We start from the raw sequence: 16220 nt of genomic DNA on the forward strand, positions 1-16220 counted from the left end.
TTGAGTCTACGATCTTTTCCCTGCTTTTGACTCTATCAGGTCCCCACTTCCTTCCTATAGAGCTTAAATTTCATGGTCCAGGATTATAATCACTGTATCACATATACCTTCACTGTCCTTGTTTTTTCTTGCTCTACTGTAGTCTTGTGACTAAACAGCAACCCTGTTAACTCACATACTCTATGCCTGTAACCTGTATGCAAGTACCTGAATCTGGAGAAAAACACACAGTTGTAAACCCTAATGGTCTCACTTTAAGTTCATGATCAGTAACCTCAAGTAGACTGGTAATGCTCTCCAACAATCCTACTACATAACCCTAGTTTCCTACTGTCCTTGCAGACTATTTCCTGTTTTCTCCTTCTTCCATATCTTCTAGAAGCATTTTATTTTGACTGAAAAACAAGTTACCAAAAGAAAACTTTCAGAGTATCTCACCCCCAATCTTACCCACCTTTCTTTCTTACTTTGAATGTATACCTAGGCTCATATAAAATTTTCCACTTGTAGACCAGTTCTCATCCTCTCCCCTCAAGTACATCACCACAAGACTGTCCTTCCTGTCTTGTATCATCAGATTATCCCCTTTTACTGTATCATTCCCACTGGCACACAAACAGGCTGTTAATTCTTCTCATCATAAAAGGTAATAATAAAAATAAAACTTCCATGATCCATAGAGCCCCCTCCAGCAACTTCATTTCTTAGATCCCTTTGCAGCAAAAGTCCTCAATGGAGTTGTCTTCATTTTGTTTTCAATGAGTTTATCCACTTTCTCCCCTCTTTTCTTCCCTGTTCTCTAGGATCCAATTAGATTTTTATCCCCACTCCTACTGAAGATTGTTGTTGTCAAGGCTGCCAATGAACTCCATATTGCCAGATACAGTCAATTCTTACTATTTGTGGTTGTTATGTTCTATAAGGTTGCCCTATACACTGAATTAGCAAATACTGAACTATTGCTCACAGGGGAAATAGAGGGTCACATTCCCGCAAGCCTCTGGGCACATTTCCATCAACTAGTTAATATAACCTTATTTTAAGTGTGCTTCTGTTTAAAGACATCTTATCTAATACAGGCATACCTAGTTTTACCATGTGTCACTTTATTGTGCTTTGCAGATATTGCACTTTTTATGAATTAAAGGTTTGTGGCAACCCTGTGTAGAACAAGTCTGTTGGCACCATTTTCCCAACAGCATTTGATCACTTGGTAATTCTTGCAATATTTTAAACTTTTTCCATTATTATTATATTTGCTATGATGATCTGTGATAAGTGATCTTGGTTGTTACTACTGAGACTCGCCGAAGGCTCTGATGATGGGTAGCATTTTTTAGCAATAAAGTGTTATTTTAAATATGTGCATTGTTTAAACAGAATGCTACTGCACACTTAATAGAATACAGTGAACATAAATTTTATATGTTCTGGGAAACCAAAAAATTTGTGTGACTTACTTTATTACAATATTATGTTTACTGTGGCGGTCTGGAATATAGTGTTGTTAATTCATTAACATTGAACTCATGGTCAACAGCACTATAAGTTGTACCTGAGTGAAAATTATCTAACACATGTATTTTCTATATGAGGTACATCACAGCCTTCTGGCACTTAAACACTTCAGCACCATGCTTAGAGGCCATTTTAAACAGAAAGATTACCAACAAGAAGCAAAAAGTGTGAAAAACATGGCACTGACTAGACCACAAAAAGGAGAATTATTTACAGTATGAGAGCTAAAATTACGACAGAGTATTGCCCTGTTTTACCTCAATTGAGAAAGTGACTCAAATTTTTCACTACTCCATGCATGTCCTCTCATGGCCACAAAGGTGTGTATTGATTTTGTCTGTGGTTACAAATATATTTTATCAAGTAAGTGAATTTGCAAATAGAGAATCCTTGAATAATGAGAATGAACTATATGATAGTTATTGTTATTCCTCACTTTACCTACCAGCAGCATTTTACACAGTTGACTATCACCTCATTCTTAATTTCCAAGATCCCAGTTTCCCTTGATTTTCTTTTTACCTCACTGGCCATCCCTCTTCAGCCTCCCCACACTCTAAATGTTGGAAAGCCCCAGAGTCAAATCCACTGACCTCGTCTCTGACTACACTCACACCCCAGTAATCTCATCTAGTCCCATAACTTTAATTACACTTAATGTTAAATATTTAGATATTGTTCCACAGCTCTTGGATGCTCTGTTCTGTTTTTCTTCCCACTTTTTTTTCTTTGTTTTCAGTTTGGATTTCTGTTGGCCTATCTTCAAGTTCACCAATTCTTTCCTTGGCTGTATCAAATCTAATAAGCCCCAAACATACTTCATCTATGTCACAATTTTTATTTCTAGCACTTCCATCTGACTCTCTCATACAGTTTCTATTCCTCTGCTGAAATTCACCTCCTGCTCATACACATTGTCCACCTTTTCCTCTACAGCCTTTAATATAATATTGTTTTAAATTCACTGACAGTTCTGAGTCATCTTGAGTCTACTGATTATTTTTATTTTTGACAGCAGGTTTTCTTCTTGCCTTTTTGTACATGCTTTGTCATTTTTGCCTGAATGATGGACATCATGCGTAAGACAGCAGAGACTGAGGAAACAGTATTTATGCCTAAAAGTGGGCACTCTTCTTCTAGGCTTTTAGGGAGGGTGGGGGAGGAAGAATTGAGCCAATCCATTCAGGAACTGAGCAGGGTTTGGGTTTTGTTGTGATTACATTAAGTACACTACCAGCTTCAAATTCCTGTAGTGTGACCTGCTTAAGGTGGGAGCTGTTTTGTCAAGCTGTTTTTCTCAATGTTCTTGCTCCACCCTCAGCCTTAGGCTTTCTATGTGCATCTGGCCCAGAGTGTCTCTCCATATTCTTACCCTTCCCCTTTCCCAGGGATAGACTGCTATTACTTCATTTGCTTGGGGTGGTAGGGAGGTGTCACAGAGGTTCTCTGTCATCCTGCTAGTCTTAGTCTTAGAGGGTAGGGCTCTCTCCCCGTAGTAGGAAAACTAATGATCTGGACCCAGAAAAGTTTTCTGTCCTTCCCTTTAGAGTTTATGGGTTTTTTCTTTCCACTTCTCCCACCCACAATGGAATATGGGGTTTATTCCCTTCCTCTAGTGGCTTAAAGCTCTTTTCCACACGGAAAAAGGGTCCAGGCAAGGCTGTATCACCTAGAGGGGCTTTCTCTGGTCTCCCTTGCTTCCTCTAATCTTTCTCACGAGCAGCTCTTAGAGGTCCTTGGAGAAAAGGCTGCAGGTGGGTGTTACCTACCCTTGTGATGCAGCTCCCAAAGGTTCTATATGCTCATGCTAACCTACACTCAGACTTTAGCAACTCATTGAAAATTTAGCTAAATTCTTTCCCCCTTTTGACAGCTCTGCCTTTTTCCTGTGCTCTGCTACAGGTAGGCCATGTCCACATCCCACTTTTAATGCGTTGAGAGACGTAATAATTTTGTGTATCTAAGCTTATTCTTGTTTTACAGTGGGAGCAATACTCCTTCCAGCTTTCTATAGCCTAAATGGAAGCCAGAATCACCCTATGAGTTTAAGTACTACCTATATATTGAGAACTCTTAAATTTACATTTCTAGTCTGACCACTCCCCTGGATTCCACACTATATATATCCAGCTACCTGCTGGAGAGATCTACTTGTATGGTTTGCCTTAAAAATTCTAGGGTGGCCCCCATGGTCCCCACCTTCTAGTGTTTATGCCTTAATGTAATTTTCTCCCCCTTGAGTGTGGGAGGGACCTGCAGCTTGCTTCTAACCAACAGAATAAGGCAAAGATGATGGGGCATCATTCCTATGATTAAGTCACATTTTATAGCATAGGAACAGGATATCATTCCCTTTATTATGTTATATTATGTAAGACTCCGTCTTGCCAGCACACTCTCACTCTCTTGCTGAATTTAAAGCAGGCTGCCATGCTGTGAACTGCTTATGGAGAGGGCCACGTGGCAGCAAATTGCAGTCAATCTCTAATGGCTGAGGGTGGCCCACAGCCAACAAAAAATTAAAGAGTTCTCAGTCCTACAGCTGTAACAATGAATTCTGCCAACAACCTGAGTAAGCTTAGAAGTGAATTGTCCATTCTAGTCTCCAGATAAGAAGCCAGCCCTAGCCAATATCTTAATTGCAGCTAGGTGAAACTGTGAAGCAGAGAACCCAACTAAGAAGTGCCTGACCCTACAGAAATTGTGAGATAATAAATGTGTGTTGTTTTAAGCCACTAAATTTGTGGTACTTTGTTTTGCAGCACAGAAAACTAACACAGATAGTATCACAAACTTTACATGCCCAAAAACCAAATTTCTGATTGCCAACATCTCCCCAAAAAGAAAACAAAGAAGAAAAAAAAATGCTTCAGCATTGTCCATCTCAATAAATGGCAACTCCATTCTTTCTTACAGTTATTGAAGTCAAAAATTATAAAGTCAATCTTTTTTTCTCTAAACCCACATCCAATCCAAAAGCAAACGCTGTTGGCCTCACAACCAAATTATATCCAGAATCTAACTTTATCTCACCACTACCACTGCTACCACCTTGGTCCAAGCCACTAATGTCTTTCACGCACAATTAGTGTAACAGCCTCCTAACTGATTTTTCTGCTTCCACTCCAAAGCAGCTAGAGTGATCCTATTAAAATATCAGTCAGATAATGTTTTTACTCAAACCACTCCAAAGGCTCCTCATCTCACCGAGATTAAAAGCCAGAAATCTTCTGGTAGCATACAAGGCCTACATTATCTGGCACTCTTACCCTCTAACCCCAAACCTCTCTGCTTCATCTTGTGTCCCTCTTCCACCACACTGGCTGCCCTGCTGTTCCTTAACCATGCCAAGCACATATCAGTCTCAAGAGAGTTTATAATTGCTGGTCCATATAATTGTAGAGGTATTCCCACAGTTAGACTTCTCTGATCACCTTTTATAAAAAAGCAAGTCCCTGTCCCCAACAAGAATTCCCTATCCCTCCTACCTGGCTTTATTAGCCTCCACAGCACTTACTACCAACTGATGTCTGTTTTATTCTCCCCAAAACTAGAATAAATTCCACGAGAGATTAGACTTTTGTTCACTGCTATATCCCCAACTTACACTGAATGACTGAATAAATATTACTGTATTAGAGACTGTTTCCTTACAGAATTTAGAGTCTAATAAAGTAGTCAAGCCACAAGAATTTGGATACAAAGTTAGTGAAATTATTTTTTAAAAAATCACTGTAAAATTATTTACCACCTAGAAATATACTTATTCTATCACTATCAATATGCTTCTGAGGAAACATGGAAAACATTCACATCTAACCAAAGTAACTAAAATGTGTAAAGCAAGCCAACTGAATTAAAACATTTCTCTGAAGGGCTCTACTAGCAGAAAGGTAACTAAAAACCTCTGTCATTGTTTTTCCAACACCATCTGGAGAAGACACCATTATTCTTCACAGATAAAGCCAAATAATATAGAAGGATGCATCAAGCTTGAAGGACTAATCCTTTAAATCTTTAGGTTCTCAAACTTTGTGGTCTCAAGACCCTTCTATACTCTTAAAAATTATTAAAGACCCCAAAGAACTTGTATTTATGTGGGTTTTTATCTACTAATACTTACATTTAAAATTTAAAAAGAAATTTAAAAAATATTTAACAGTTCATTTTAAAATAATGGTCATAAATCCATTACATGTTATAATGTACACATAAATACTATATGTTCATTCATATAATTAAATATCCCCCAAAAAATTAGTGACAGAAATGACACTGTTTTACATTTATGCAAATCTCCTTAATGTCTGAGTTAAAAGAAAATAGCTGGGGGAGGGGATAGCTCAGTGATAGAGCGCAGGCTGAGCATGCAAGAGGTCCTGGGTTCAATCCCCAGTACCTCCAATTAAAAAAGAAAAGAAAAGAAAATGGCTGAATTTCTCTTATCTGCTTCTACATTAACTATTTGCCATATGTTGTTTTGGTTGAGATATACGAAGAAAGTCTGGTCTCACAGATATGTAGTCAGAAAAGGGAGGAGTGTTTTAAAGGTAATTGTGTACATTCTTCTTTGATGCCACATCAAAACTCAACAGGTTGTAGTTTCTTAAACGTTGTTTGCAATATACAATCTGAATTTTGTGTATTCTGTTAATATTAAAATCCAATTGGTCTGTCTTGCACTCTGAATGGATCTTATAACATGCATGATTTTGTAATACAATTTTATAAGTAGAAAGTCAGTACTACTGGGAAGCTGTCAAGTTCACGATGGTGAATACAAGTTTTCCAAAATTCTAATTTTTGCTTGTAAGTTCAAATCTTATCACTGGCTACAAATTCTGTCAGTTGTTTTCCCTGAACTGGGTCAGGTGCATAGATCAGAAAATTTGAAATTTTAAAAATATCATCAGAAAAAAAAAATCAGGTTTGCAATATGCATGTCTGTCATTCAAATTCTCTAATAAATATACTGATTTTCCAGTTCAGCAAAAATATTTCCTACATATCCACAATACATCTACTGAATTAAAGATGGTTTACCTCCTAAACTTATTAGTCTCTATTTCCAGTTAGCCCAAAGAGCCAAACAATTTTTCATTTTTCTTATGCAGCAACAAAATTAATCTTAAAAAAAAAATCTAAATAATCATGCACCACATAAAATGAAATCTACCTCTCCAAGTTTTGGGAAGTGTATACATATTAAAATGCTAAATATACTCTGTATAAAAGAAAACAGAACTGAATGACCTTGACAAGACACTTAAAGTATTTCTTCCTTCCATACATTTCTACATTTTACAGGTTTTTTTGCTTGGTTCTTTTTTTGAACATTAGTAATTAGAGATGTGAAACAACAATTAATCCGTGTAACAAATATTCTTAACTGGTTCCTTACCTGTTGAGCAATATGAGAAATATGAGCTCCCTGAACTGTTGAACCAGACTGAGGTGCTGTTTCTGAAGTGTTACTCTTGTGAGAATCTTCCATAATCAACTGTAAAGGAAAAAAAGTCAGTTAAAAGATGCTTTCTAACTTCATTTTCAAGAAATCTTAAGATACTTCTTTTCTTAACATGCATACTTTTTCAATGGAACAAGACAAAACTTTTGCGGGTTGAGCTCAATTTATCCAGACTCAGTAAGTTCCTACAACTCTGCTCTGGGTGTGTAGTGACCTAATGATAAGATCTTTAAAAATGGCAAATAAAAAGTGCTAAAGGGTATAGATAGTGTACTCTAGAATTGCATTAAAAATTGATAACTTGGTTGCCTTTATGGAAGAGAATTGGTAGCTATGGTTCAGAGATAGAAAAGAGGCTTTTCCTTGCATCTTTCTTTGAATTTCTTGAATTTTGATCCACATGAACACGTTTAAATTTAAAAAATGGTATATGCATATAAATTACTGCGACTAAATTTTCAAATGTTATCCCACTCAAGAAGTATGATAGACCAAGATGGCAGAGTAGAGGGGCTCACAACTCACCCTCTCCCACAAATACACCAGGAATTACATCTACAAACCAACTGAATCGCACAGAACACCTACTGCACTCTGGCAGAGTGTCTCTCGCTTTGAAATACAGAAGAATTCTCACAAAATCTGATAAACAACATACTGTATAACACAGGGAACTATATATTCAATATCCTGTAAGTTGTGGTGAAAAAGAATATGAAAATATATGTATGTATATGGATGACTGAAGCATTATCCTGTACACCAGAAACGTACACATTGTAAACTGACTACTTCAATAAAAATATAAAAATGTAAAAAAATTTAAAAAAAAGAAGTGTGATAGTCTTCTGTCCAGTGACACAAGCATTCTTTTCTACAGTCTAGGGAACAGTTTCTAACTGCATATATAGTTTAACATGAAGAATGTACTGAGCAAGGATTGAATAAATTAGTAAATAAGTCAATCAATCAATCAATCAATCAATCAATCCACACCTATGGAGGTTCTAAAGATCTAGATAATCTAGATAATCAACTGCAGGACATGTAAGCTGGGTATGTACGATTTTGTATCCTGCTTTCATTTATCACAAATATTTTCTAGATTTTAAATAGAAATATATTTAAATGCTATATAATATGAACATAAATTTGTGTTTTACCAAACAAAACAACAGAGATTAATATATTTAGTATACAAAGCTTTTTCTATAATTAAAATTTTTTCCATAGAATATATTCCAAAAAGGAGAATTACTTAAGGAGTATGAATATTTAAGGTTTCCTGAAAGAGTCCATTAGAAGCATGTGAGAAAACAATGGGATTTTTAAGTCATTACAAACATAATAGGTGAAAAATGGTACATTGTTTTATATTTCTTTAATTTTCCATTAGTTGTGTAAGCTGTTCATATTATTTGTCCATCTATCTACAAGACCTTACTGTTTCCTTTATTAGCCTATATTATTTCTTCATATAAATTTTATTTCTATCATTTTGATACAGTTTTCCAATATGACAACTATAATAATAAAACTTAAAATTTTGACAATTCCATCTAGTGTTTCCTTTGTTGTTTCTTCAACTGCTTTTAAGCTATATACAGTCCCTTCTTTAGGAAGACTGCAGTGATCTCTAATCTACACTAACAGAACTATAATCCCACAGACTAAACATACAGACAGCATCAAAGATGGAATTATATACTTTCTACATACTATCTCTACTGAAAATGACTTTTTAATCACTCCATTTCAGAAGACATAATATAGACCAGAGAAGGGGGGGGGAGATGTAGTGCTAAAGCATTGAAAGAAACTATAAAGGTTTTTTTAAACCTTGTTAAATTACTGAAAATGATACTTTTCTGTTTCACTGTGACTCACTGATTTTCTCATTAACAATATTATTAAGAAATCCTATATCTAATGGAAACTAACATGATCAACAAAACAACACACATTTCCTAGTAAAAGCCACAACAGTCAGCAAATAACATTTTGGACAATTATTACAACCATATTTCTAATGGAAAAGAAGATAACCCATTTTCTATGTTTTTTTTTAAGAGACATCAACTAATCACCTCTTTTTTCCCAAAATGAAAGCAGTCTTACAGTTTCATCTCATTATAAACAACAATACACACACTCTGCATTTTTTTAGTGATGTTATCAGAGAATAACCTTTATTTGTTCACTTTTTAAAGCTTTTATTCCTAAAATTAAGGTTAAGATTAACAATCTGTTAAAAACTTGTTCAACACAGAATTTTATGTGTACAAATGCACTTTCTGTAAAAATAAAGTAAGCTCCAGGCATCAGCTGGAAGCTGAACAGGAAACAATCTCACGTTGGGCAGAATCACAAGTGGGCAGTGAAACACAGTTTCAGAAGTTATCAGTAGGAATGAATTTGGGGACCCAAGAAATAACAGCAGGTGATCTTTTGACATATGGAGAATGTAAGTAAAGGCATGGCACTTTCAAACAAGCTTGCTAAGAACTTTTTTTTATGTATCATCTGCTGGATTCCCTATATGAGAGCTGGGTAAATTGAGCTTCAAAGAAACCGCCATTTCTGTGGATCTCACAGTAAGATGTGAATGCAAGATCTGAAGCCAGAACGATTTAAATCTAAAATCCATGTTCTTTTATTCCCTCTTCCAGCAAAACCCTCACATCCCCAACTTGTTCACCTGACGAACTCCTAATTTTCAACTTTTACCCCAAACATTACATTCTGTTCTAGGTCTTTCCCGGCTGCTCTAGGTCCTTCCTCCCTTAATGCTTCTTCCACTGTGCCTTAAAGATATTTCTAATAAGGTTTCTTAACATTCTGAACTGCATTTATTGGCAAGTCTATTTCCCCCAGTCTTAAGGTGCTTAAGAACAGGGCCTGTATCTTGTCAATGTATGCTCTTCTGTGCCTTCACGTATGCAATAAATAGGAAACATCAACAAACACAGTATAGTATTCTCATCTGATGAATGAAGAGAGCTTAGTTTCCTCACTTGTAGATGATGCTGAACTATGTTAAGTTTGAGGGCAAGAGGGCTCTTGTTCAACGTTCCACAACTGAACTCATGATCTTCCTTAAAAATTGCTCCTATTAGACATACTGAATTTCTTTCAGATCTTAAAACGTGCCTCCTTTGCTTTCACATATGCTATTCCCTCTGCCAGAAACACTACTCCTTTTCATGTAGCCCATTCCTCCGAGTTATTCTTCTAGGCAAACTTTCACGGACTCCCTTAGACTGGTCTAGAAGCTTTGGCTATATCCCCACAGCACATGTTCCCATCCTTTTACCGCACTTATCACAGTACTGTAATAACCTGTTTTCTGTCTCCCTACCAGAATGCATGCTCCAGGGAGTCAAAGACCACATCCTGTCCCCGATGTAACACCAATACTTAACATTCATTGCTGCCGAATAAACCAGTATGTTTAGTTGGCTTTATCTACTTAAAACTGATAGAAATAATGGTTACAGAAATATTTTTAGACAATTACTTCAAGCCAGCATTAGGACCAGAACAATTCAGGCACAAGGAAACAACCTACTTCAGAATTGAAAATTCATTAGTATAAATAAATGGGATGACATGTGGGAAAAAAAAAATTCTGAAAGGACTACCACCTACTGGTGATACAGTAGTACTGCACAGATGTATCACAAACGAAGCCGAACCTTAAAGATAACTGCAAATAACAGACCTAACATATTTGATTTTAGGGCTACAATACTGATGATAATCGGGACACTGAGAAAACTGCACATTATAAAGTCTATAGGAAAAATAGCACTTTAATAAAACTGCGTATTTCTGTTGATAACGAAATTCTCAGGATAAAATGCATTTTGCGAACATAAGCAAACATTACGAACAAACTCATCACAAACGAGGCCAGTATGACAAAGACGCTTGCCAAGTCCTAGCTGAAAAAGCCTCAGAAATGTAAAGGATTCTAAAGACTTACTAGCCCAATCACCACTCCTCAAAAGCTGACGAAACGGCTAGTCAGAAACATCTGCAAACATTTTAAAGAAATCAAGCGGCACGCTCCACGGCGTAGTTGACTCTATGAAATACCAAACTTAGGTCTGTGATACAGGAGAAAACCAAAGAGAACGTTTTCTCGGTTTGACCGTCCGTCCAGAGATAAACAGAGGACCTTCTGTCACTCCACTCTCCTCGCTTGTTGGCTGCACCTTTCCGTAACTGTTTCGTGTGTTGTGACTATTCTACCATCTCTCTCCCCCCTCGACTGGAAGCTCCCTGAGGGTAAGGGCTGGTTCTGCCCTTCACAGGGACCCGGCCAGGCCTCATACACCGAAGGCCCACCGGCGCAGACGACCGGTGTCCGGCCGCGCTCGGCTGACGACGCGCGGAGGCCAAGGCCACGCCGCCCTCCCCCGGCTCCCCGCCCCAACCCCTAGACCTTCGACGGAGGGCGCTCGCCTGGGGCCGCGGAGGGGCGGCTTCAGAGGCGAAAGCCACCCCGCGGCGAGAGGTCTTCGGTTTAATTTTCATTGGGGGGGCGGGAGGGAAGAGGAGACCGCTGACTGAGGGGCACAGGGGGGCCAAAGCGCGAAAACCGGAAGCGCGCCCGGCCGGGGAAGAGCAGGCAGCCCCTCCCCCTTCCGCCGCGCGCCCTCCGCGCCCCTCCCCCACGGCGGCCGCCCCGCGCGACCCCCACCCGACGCGCGACCCGCCTCGGCGTCCCCGCCGGCGCCGCGTCCCCGTGCCCTCCCGCTACCGGGGGACCCGGGAACACGTCCCCACCCCCGCCCCCCGCTTACCTGTGGCTGCCGCCTCGTCGCTGTCCGGGGCGGGAACTTCCACTCCCCCCTCCCAGGTGGATCCGAATTAACTACCCACTTCCCCACCCCTTCACGCGGCGGGGGACGTGCCTCTTTCTCCGGGGTCAGACGGGGCGGGGAGAATCAGTGTCACTTAACAGCCAACTGTCCTAAGCTACCGTTTCCTCGGCAGTCAGGGCCGCCACTGGCGGCATGATCTACACCAGGCCGGGGGCGGGGGAGGGAAGGGGGGCAAAACTGAGTAAACGAGCGTGGGGGGCGAGGCTAGGGCGGTCCCTCCGTGCGAGCCGCCGTCCTGCGTCACCGCGTTGCGCACGTGACGCGCCGCCATCTTGTGCCGCGGCTCCCCGGGGTGGCCACTTTCGCGTCCATAAGGCGCTATCCTGGCGAAAGTTGGGGGTGAAAGTTACCTGTGGTTCCTTTTGGCTCCCGGAGCTCTGTCCCCACTCTTCCCACAAGTTGGTTTCCGGAGGTCAGCACCCCTTCGGCGGTGTTAGGAGGCCGCTCGCCATGGGGGGGTTTTCTACGCTTAGCGGCGTCGCCCTGAGCTCAGCTCCTCGTTGCTCTGCCCCAGAGCTGTCGTCCCTGGCCTTTACCCACGTTTGACCTATCCCCTTCTTGTAGACCAAAGTGACTTGAAGCTTGAAGGCCCAGGCCTCACCACCCAGACTAATTTTAATCCCTTAAAACTGCGCGGAGTTGTATCTTTTATCCCAGGTGAAAGGATTAAAAAACCACACCCACTAGGTGCCGGTGGGCTGTATTTATCTTAATTGCTTAACTAGAAACAAGTTACAGACAATAAAATAAAATCACAGTAATTCTAATACATTACAAAAACTTGAAACTTTTTTAATGTGTCTGCCTTTTTGGAGACGGAGTTATGGATTATTCCGATGCATTATGCTGAATTTTTTTTCTTTACCCATTTCATTGCAAAATGATAGTAAACAACAAATGATCAACCTTTTAGTATGCTCTTAACAAAAAGTTCTAGAATTTCTCTGAACTTTCACTAGTTTGAGATTGCCAACGTAGGAAACTGATACAGTGGATAGAGCCCTTCCTGGTTTGACCTTTAGGGTCAGATTATGTGATTTAAAGCTCAGGAGTTACTCTGCCAAACAGCCCTAAGAACTCACTAATGTTTACCCATTGTCATTCAGTCAGCAAACACTGACTACCTATTAAAAGGTAACTGCCCTTTAGATTTTTGATTAGGCAAATTACCCAACCTCTAAGTGTGTCTTCTTATCAAAATTGGGAAAGTGTAATACTCATCCCATGTCTCAGCGTTATTTAAAAAAATCAAAATATTATATATCATAGGAAAGCAAAGTGCCCTATAAAGGTAAGGAGTGGAGAAGAGGTTCTCAGACATCAGCCTTTTCTGATTAACAAAGCACAGTCATTAAAGAACCCAGAATATTAATGGCTGCAAGGCTAGTTGTAAATTTGTTATTCTTTTCATGTTCGGTTGTTTCTTCCTTGGAAGACAGAATGCTTAACAAATGATGAGTACAAGAGAGGTCGGAGGACTGAAAAATGTTAACCATCAAAAGAAACTAAATTTTACTGAAAACTTCAAAATGCATATGAACTGCCCCTTCTTTAGCGCCTCTTCCACCTGTAAAGCCTCGTGAGTTTAAATCAAATATGCTGTGCAACACTGCCACTCACAGATATTTCCACTGTCCATGTTTCTTTCTCATGCAAGTATCACAAACTGTACCTACCAGTCTTCTGAACCTTGAGGAGTAATTGAAGAACAAGAAAAAAAAAAGTCTTGGTTATGATGCAGGTAGTTCTATCAAACAAGAAAGAGTTTTATAAACCAGATGGACAGGTCTTTGACTTCAGAAGTAAGGAAGTAGGGTGAAACAAAGAAACGTAATTTTCAAGAATCAAAGGTAATTGTTTTAAAACAAACTGGTCCAGCCAGTGGTGGCACCTCACAGGCTCTTCTGGACCAGTTTTCTAGTTAGGAGAGAGGGATGTTGTAATGAAATGGGTTTAATAATACTACTGTTCTGTGGAGTTTTGTAGATTGATTGAGTTTAACACATGTAAAGTAAGACCCAATGCCTGGCACAGAATAAGCACTAAATAAACGTTGGATATTAGTATGTAAGATATTGCAATATAACTCCTGGAAATTTGACTGAAAACATGAAGTGGCTGCACATCCTGAGAAGCCTCATGGGTTGACAAAAAAGACTGAGCTGGAGTGGAGGACTAGGGAGCCGTGAAACAGTATCTAGAACAGGTCACCTCTCAAAAGGCAGAAAATGGTTAAAGTTAGTAAATGTAAGCTTTGTGGTCTTAAAAAATAGGCTTAATGGTTTCTGTTTCTTTTTGTTCTGTCCTTTTTCAATACTCAAGTCTAAACACACAGGAAAACCTAACCAAGGATAGGTCTTAAATGCCTCTGGGAATTGTATGAACTACAACTATACCATCATAGCTAACACTCCTATAAAAGGGTTGTCCCAGATAACTTAGCTCTGAAACTATTTGCTGTTTCACGCTAACTATGCTTGAATTGATCTCCTAGAACTAGTCTGTGAGGCCCTTGGAGTACTGGACAACTACAGGGCTGTCCATCTCTCCCTCTTTTTACAGGAACTTCTCACTTCTCATCCATATCTTACCAGCAATGGGCACCCGACCCAAGCTGGGCCCTCAATCTCCCCTATGGAAACGTGTCTTTGGACAAAAATTAGTCTTTCTCTAGGTAAATGAACCTAAAGCTTAGGAGCTGTGTGATGAGCCTCTTCTATCTGCAAACGATACAGATGAGCTGAGAGAGCTACCCAGGGGCTTTCTAGGCCCCAGTTCTAGAACCTGCTGCCTGCCACAGCCCTTAGGTTCCATGAACCACCCTTTGTCCTTACAATGAATGGCATGTTTCTATTTAAACCTGCTTACTTTGGTTGCTGTTGTTTCTAGAGTCCTAACTAATACACCTGGATACAAGAGAAATTATTTCCTTGTGACCTCCTCCCTTTCTCTGTACCTTACCACTACCACCTTAGTGTAAGCTATCGTTGTTTCTTACATTGTAATTCGGTTTGTTTATTTTTGGAGGAGGTACTGGGGGTTGAACCGGACCTTGTGCATGCTAAGCAATGCGCTCTACCGCCGAGCTATACCCTCCCCCTCTTACATTGTAAACTGCAGTAGCTTCCTAGCTGGTTCCACTTAGTAAAACACTGTAACGGTTAAGAACTGGTTATTGTGTTAGTTAAAGTGTATAAACAAACAGATTATTTACCTTCAAGATTATGATTACAGAGTTGTAGCAAGACAGCTTGGAACTGAAGTTCGGTTTATTGGTGAAATCTTCTTTATGTCGGTCAGAGCAGCCTGCAAGTACCATGCACTTTTGTAAGCTACCAGGTAGTGATGTTCAGTGAGGCTCTGAGGGCAGGAGAGTCAAATTCTTATCCAGAAAAGGTAAGTCTACTCACATTAGAACAAATCACTAGCCCTTCTAGGATGGAGGAAGCCCAGTGTTGTCAACTCACTATTAAGTGGCCTGTTAGTCTCCTAGAAAGAATGCCACCTTGGGAGCTCAATGTTGGGCTCAATATTTAGGTGAACATTCAGAGTCAGCAGTAGCTAAATCAGCCTTGGTAAGTAGGAGTCCATGCTGTTGGGCCTTTGCGTAGCCTACATCTCTACCATTGTAGCTATTCCATTCATGTGCTTACTGTGCCAATTCTGAGATGCTCCGTATGTGGCTGACACCAACCAGCCACATCATTTTGTCTATTTGGATATTCAGTGTCTCTCCCATGGTGAATTCTTTTTGGTGGTCATTGATACATGAAGCAAAGATCTTCATTCTTTGTCTTCCCTCCCCTATATCCATCCATACACCTGTACTCCAGACCTTGCTGTATCCAGTATTCCAGTCTTGTCCCTTTTTAAGACACTAACTACTGGCCAGGCTATTTGCCACTGCCCACGAGCTCATATATATTCTCACTTTGAGCCACTTCTCCTTCTACACAAAATGGGTGATCACTTTAATATCTGCCTATTGAGAAGATTTCCCTTGCAACTGCCTTTTAAAGTCACCCCTAGAACGGCCAACCACCCCCACCTCCTCCCCATAAACCAAATGAGCTTTTTCCACCTGCTTCAGCAGGAGCCACCCCGTGCTCTGCTGTGGCCACAGGAATGAGCTGAGTGAAGAACACTGGGGCAACTGCAGTGGGTAACAGAGGGTTCTGGGTTGCCTGTGCATGCATATTGCTTGTGTCCTCTGATCCTGCTTAGGCTTGATCCCAGGTGTAACATTTCTATCTTATGGTGGCTTGGTGTTGGGCCCATCTGACTTTATGATTTCGTGTGTCTGACAGAATCCAGACAATGATGGACAGTTCCAGATGCAGTCACTT

General features: G+C 40.0%; 1 protein-coding gene across 7 annotated transcripts in view; it reads right to left on the reverse strand.

Moving 5' to 3' along the window:
* ATF1 (activating transcription factor 1) overlaps window positions 1–12049 on the reverse strand; it is a 55629-nt gene extending 43580 nt beyond the window's left edge. Inside the window, exons 1-2 of one of the 7 annotated variants that reach the window (XM_074374880.1) lie at window positions 11794–12049; window positions 6920–7018 (exon numbers count right to left, since the gene is read on the reverse strand). In XM_074374880.1, coding sequence (XP_074230981.1) covers window positions 6920–7012 — 93 coding nt within the window. In that variant the 5' untranslated portion in view covers window positions 7013–7018; window positions 11794–12049. Of the gene's footprint in view, window positions 1–6919; window positions 7019–10970; window positions 11365–11432; window positions 11451–11793 lie in introns of those variants that run through there. The other 6 variants (XM_074374884.1, XM_074374881.1, XM_074374885.1 and 3 more) reach the window with 6 other exon arrangements.
* Window positions 12050–16220: the final 4171 nt, after the last annotated feature.

The sequence above is a fragment of the Camelus bactrianus genome, chromosome 12, assembly GCF_048773025.1.
Source record: "Camelus bactrianus isolate YW-2024 breed Bactrian camel chromosome 12, ASM4877302v1, whole genome shotgun sequence".
In the NCBI taxonomy this organism is placed as follows: Eukaryota; Metazoa; Chordata; class Mammalia; order Artiodactyla; family Camelidae; genus Camelus; species Camelus bactrianus.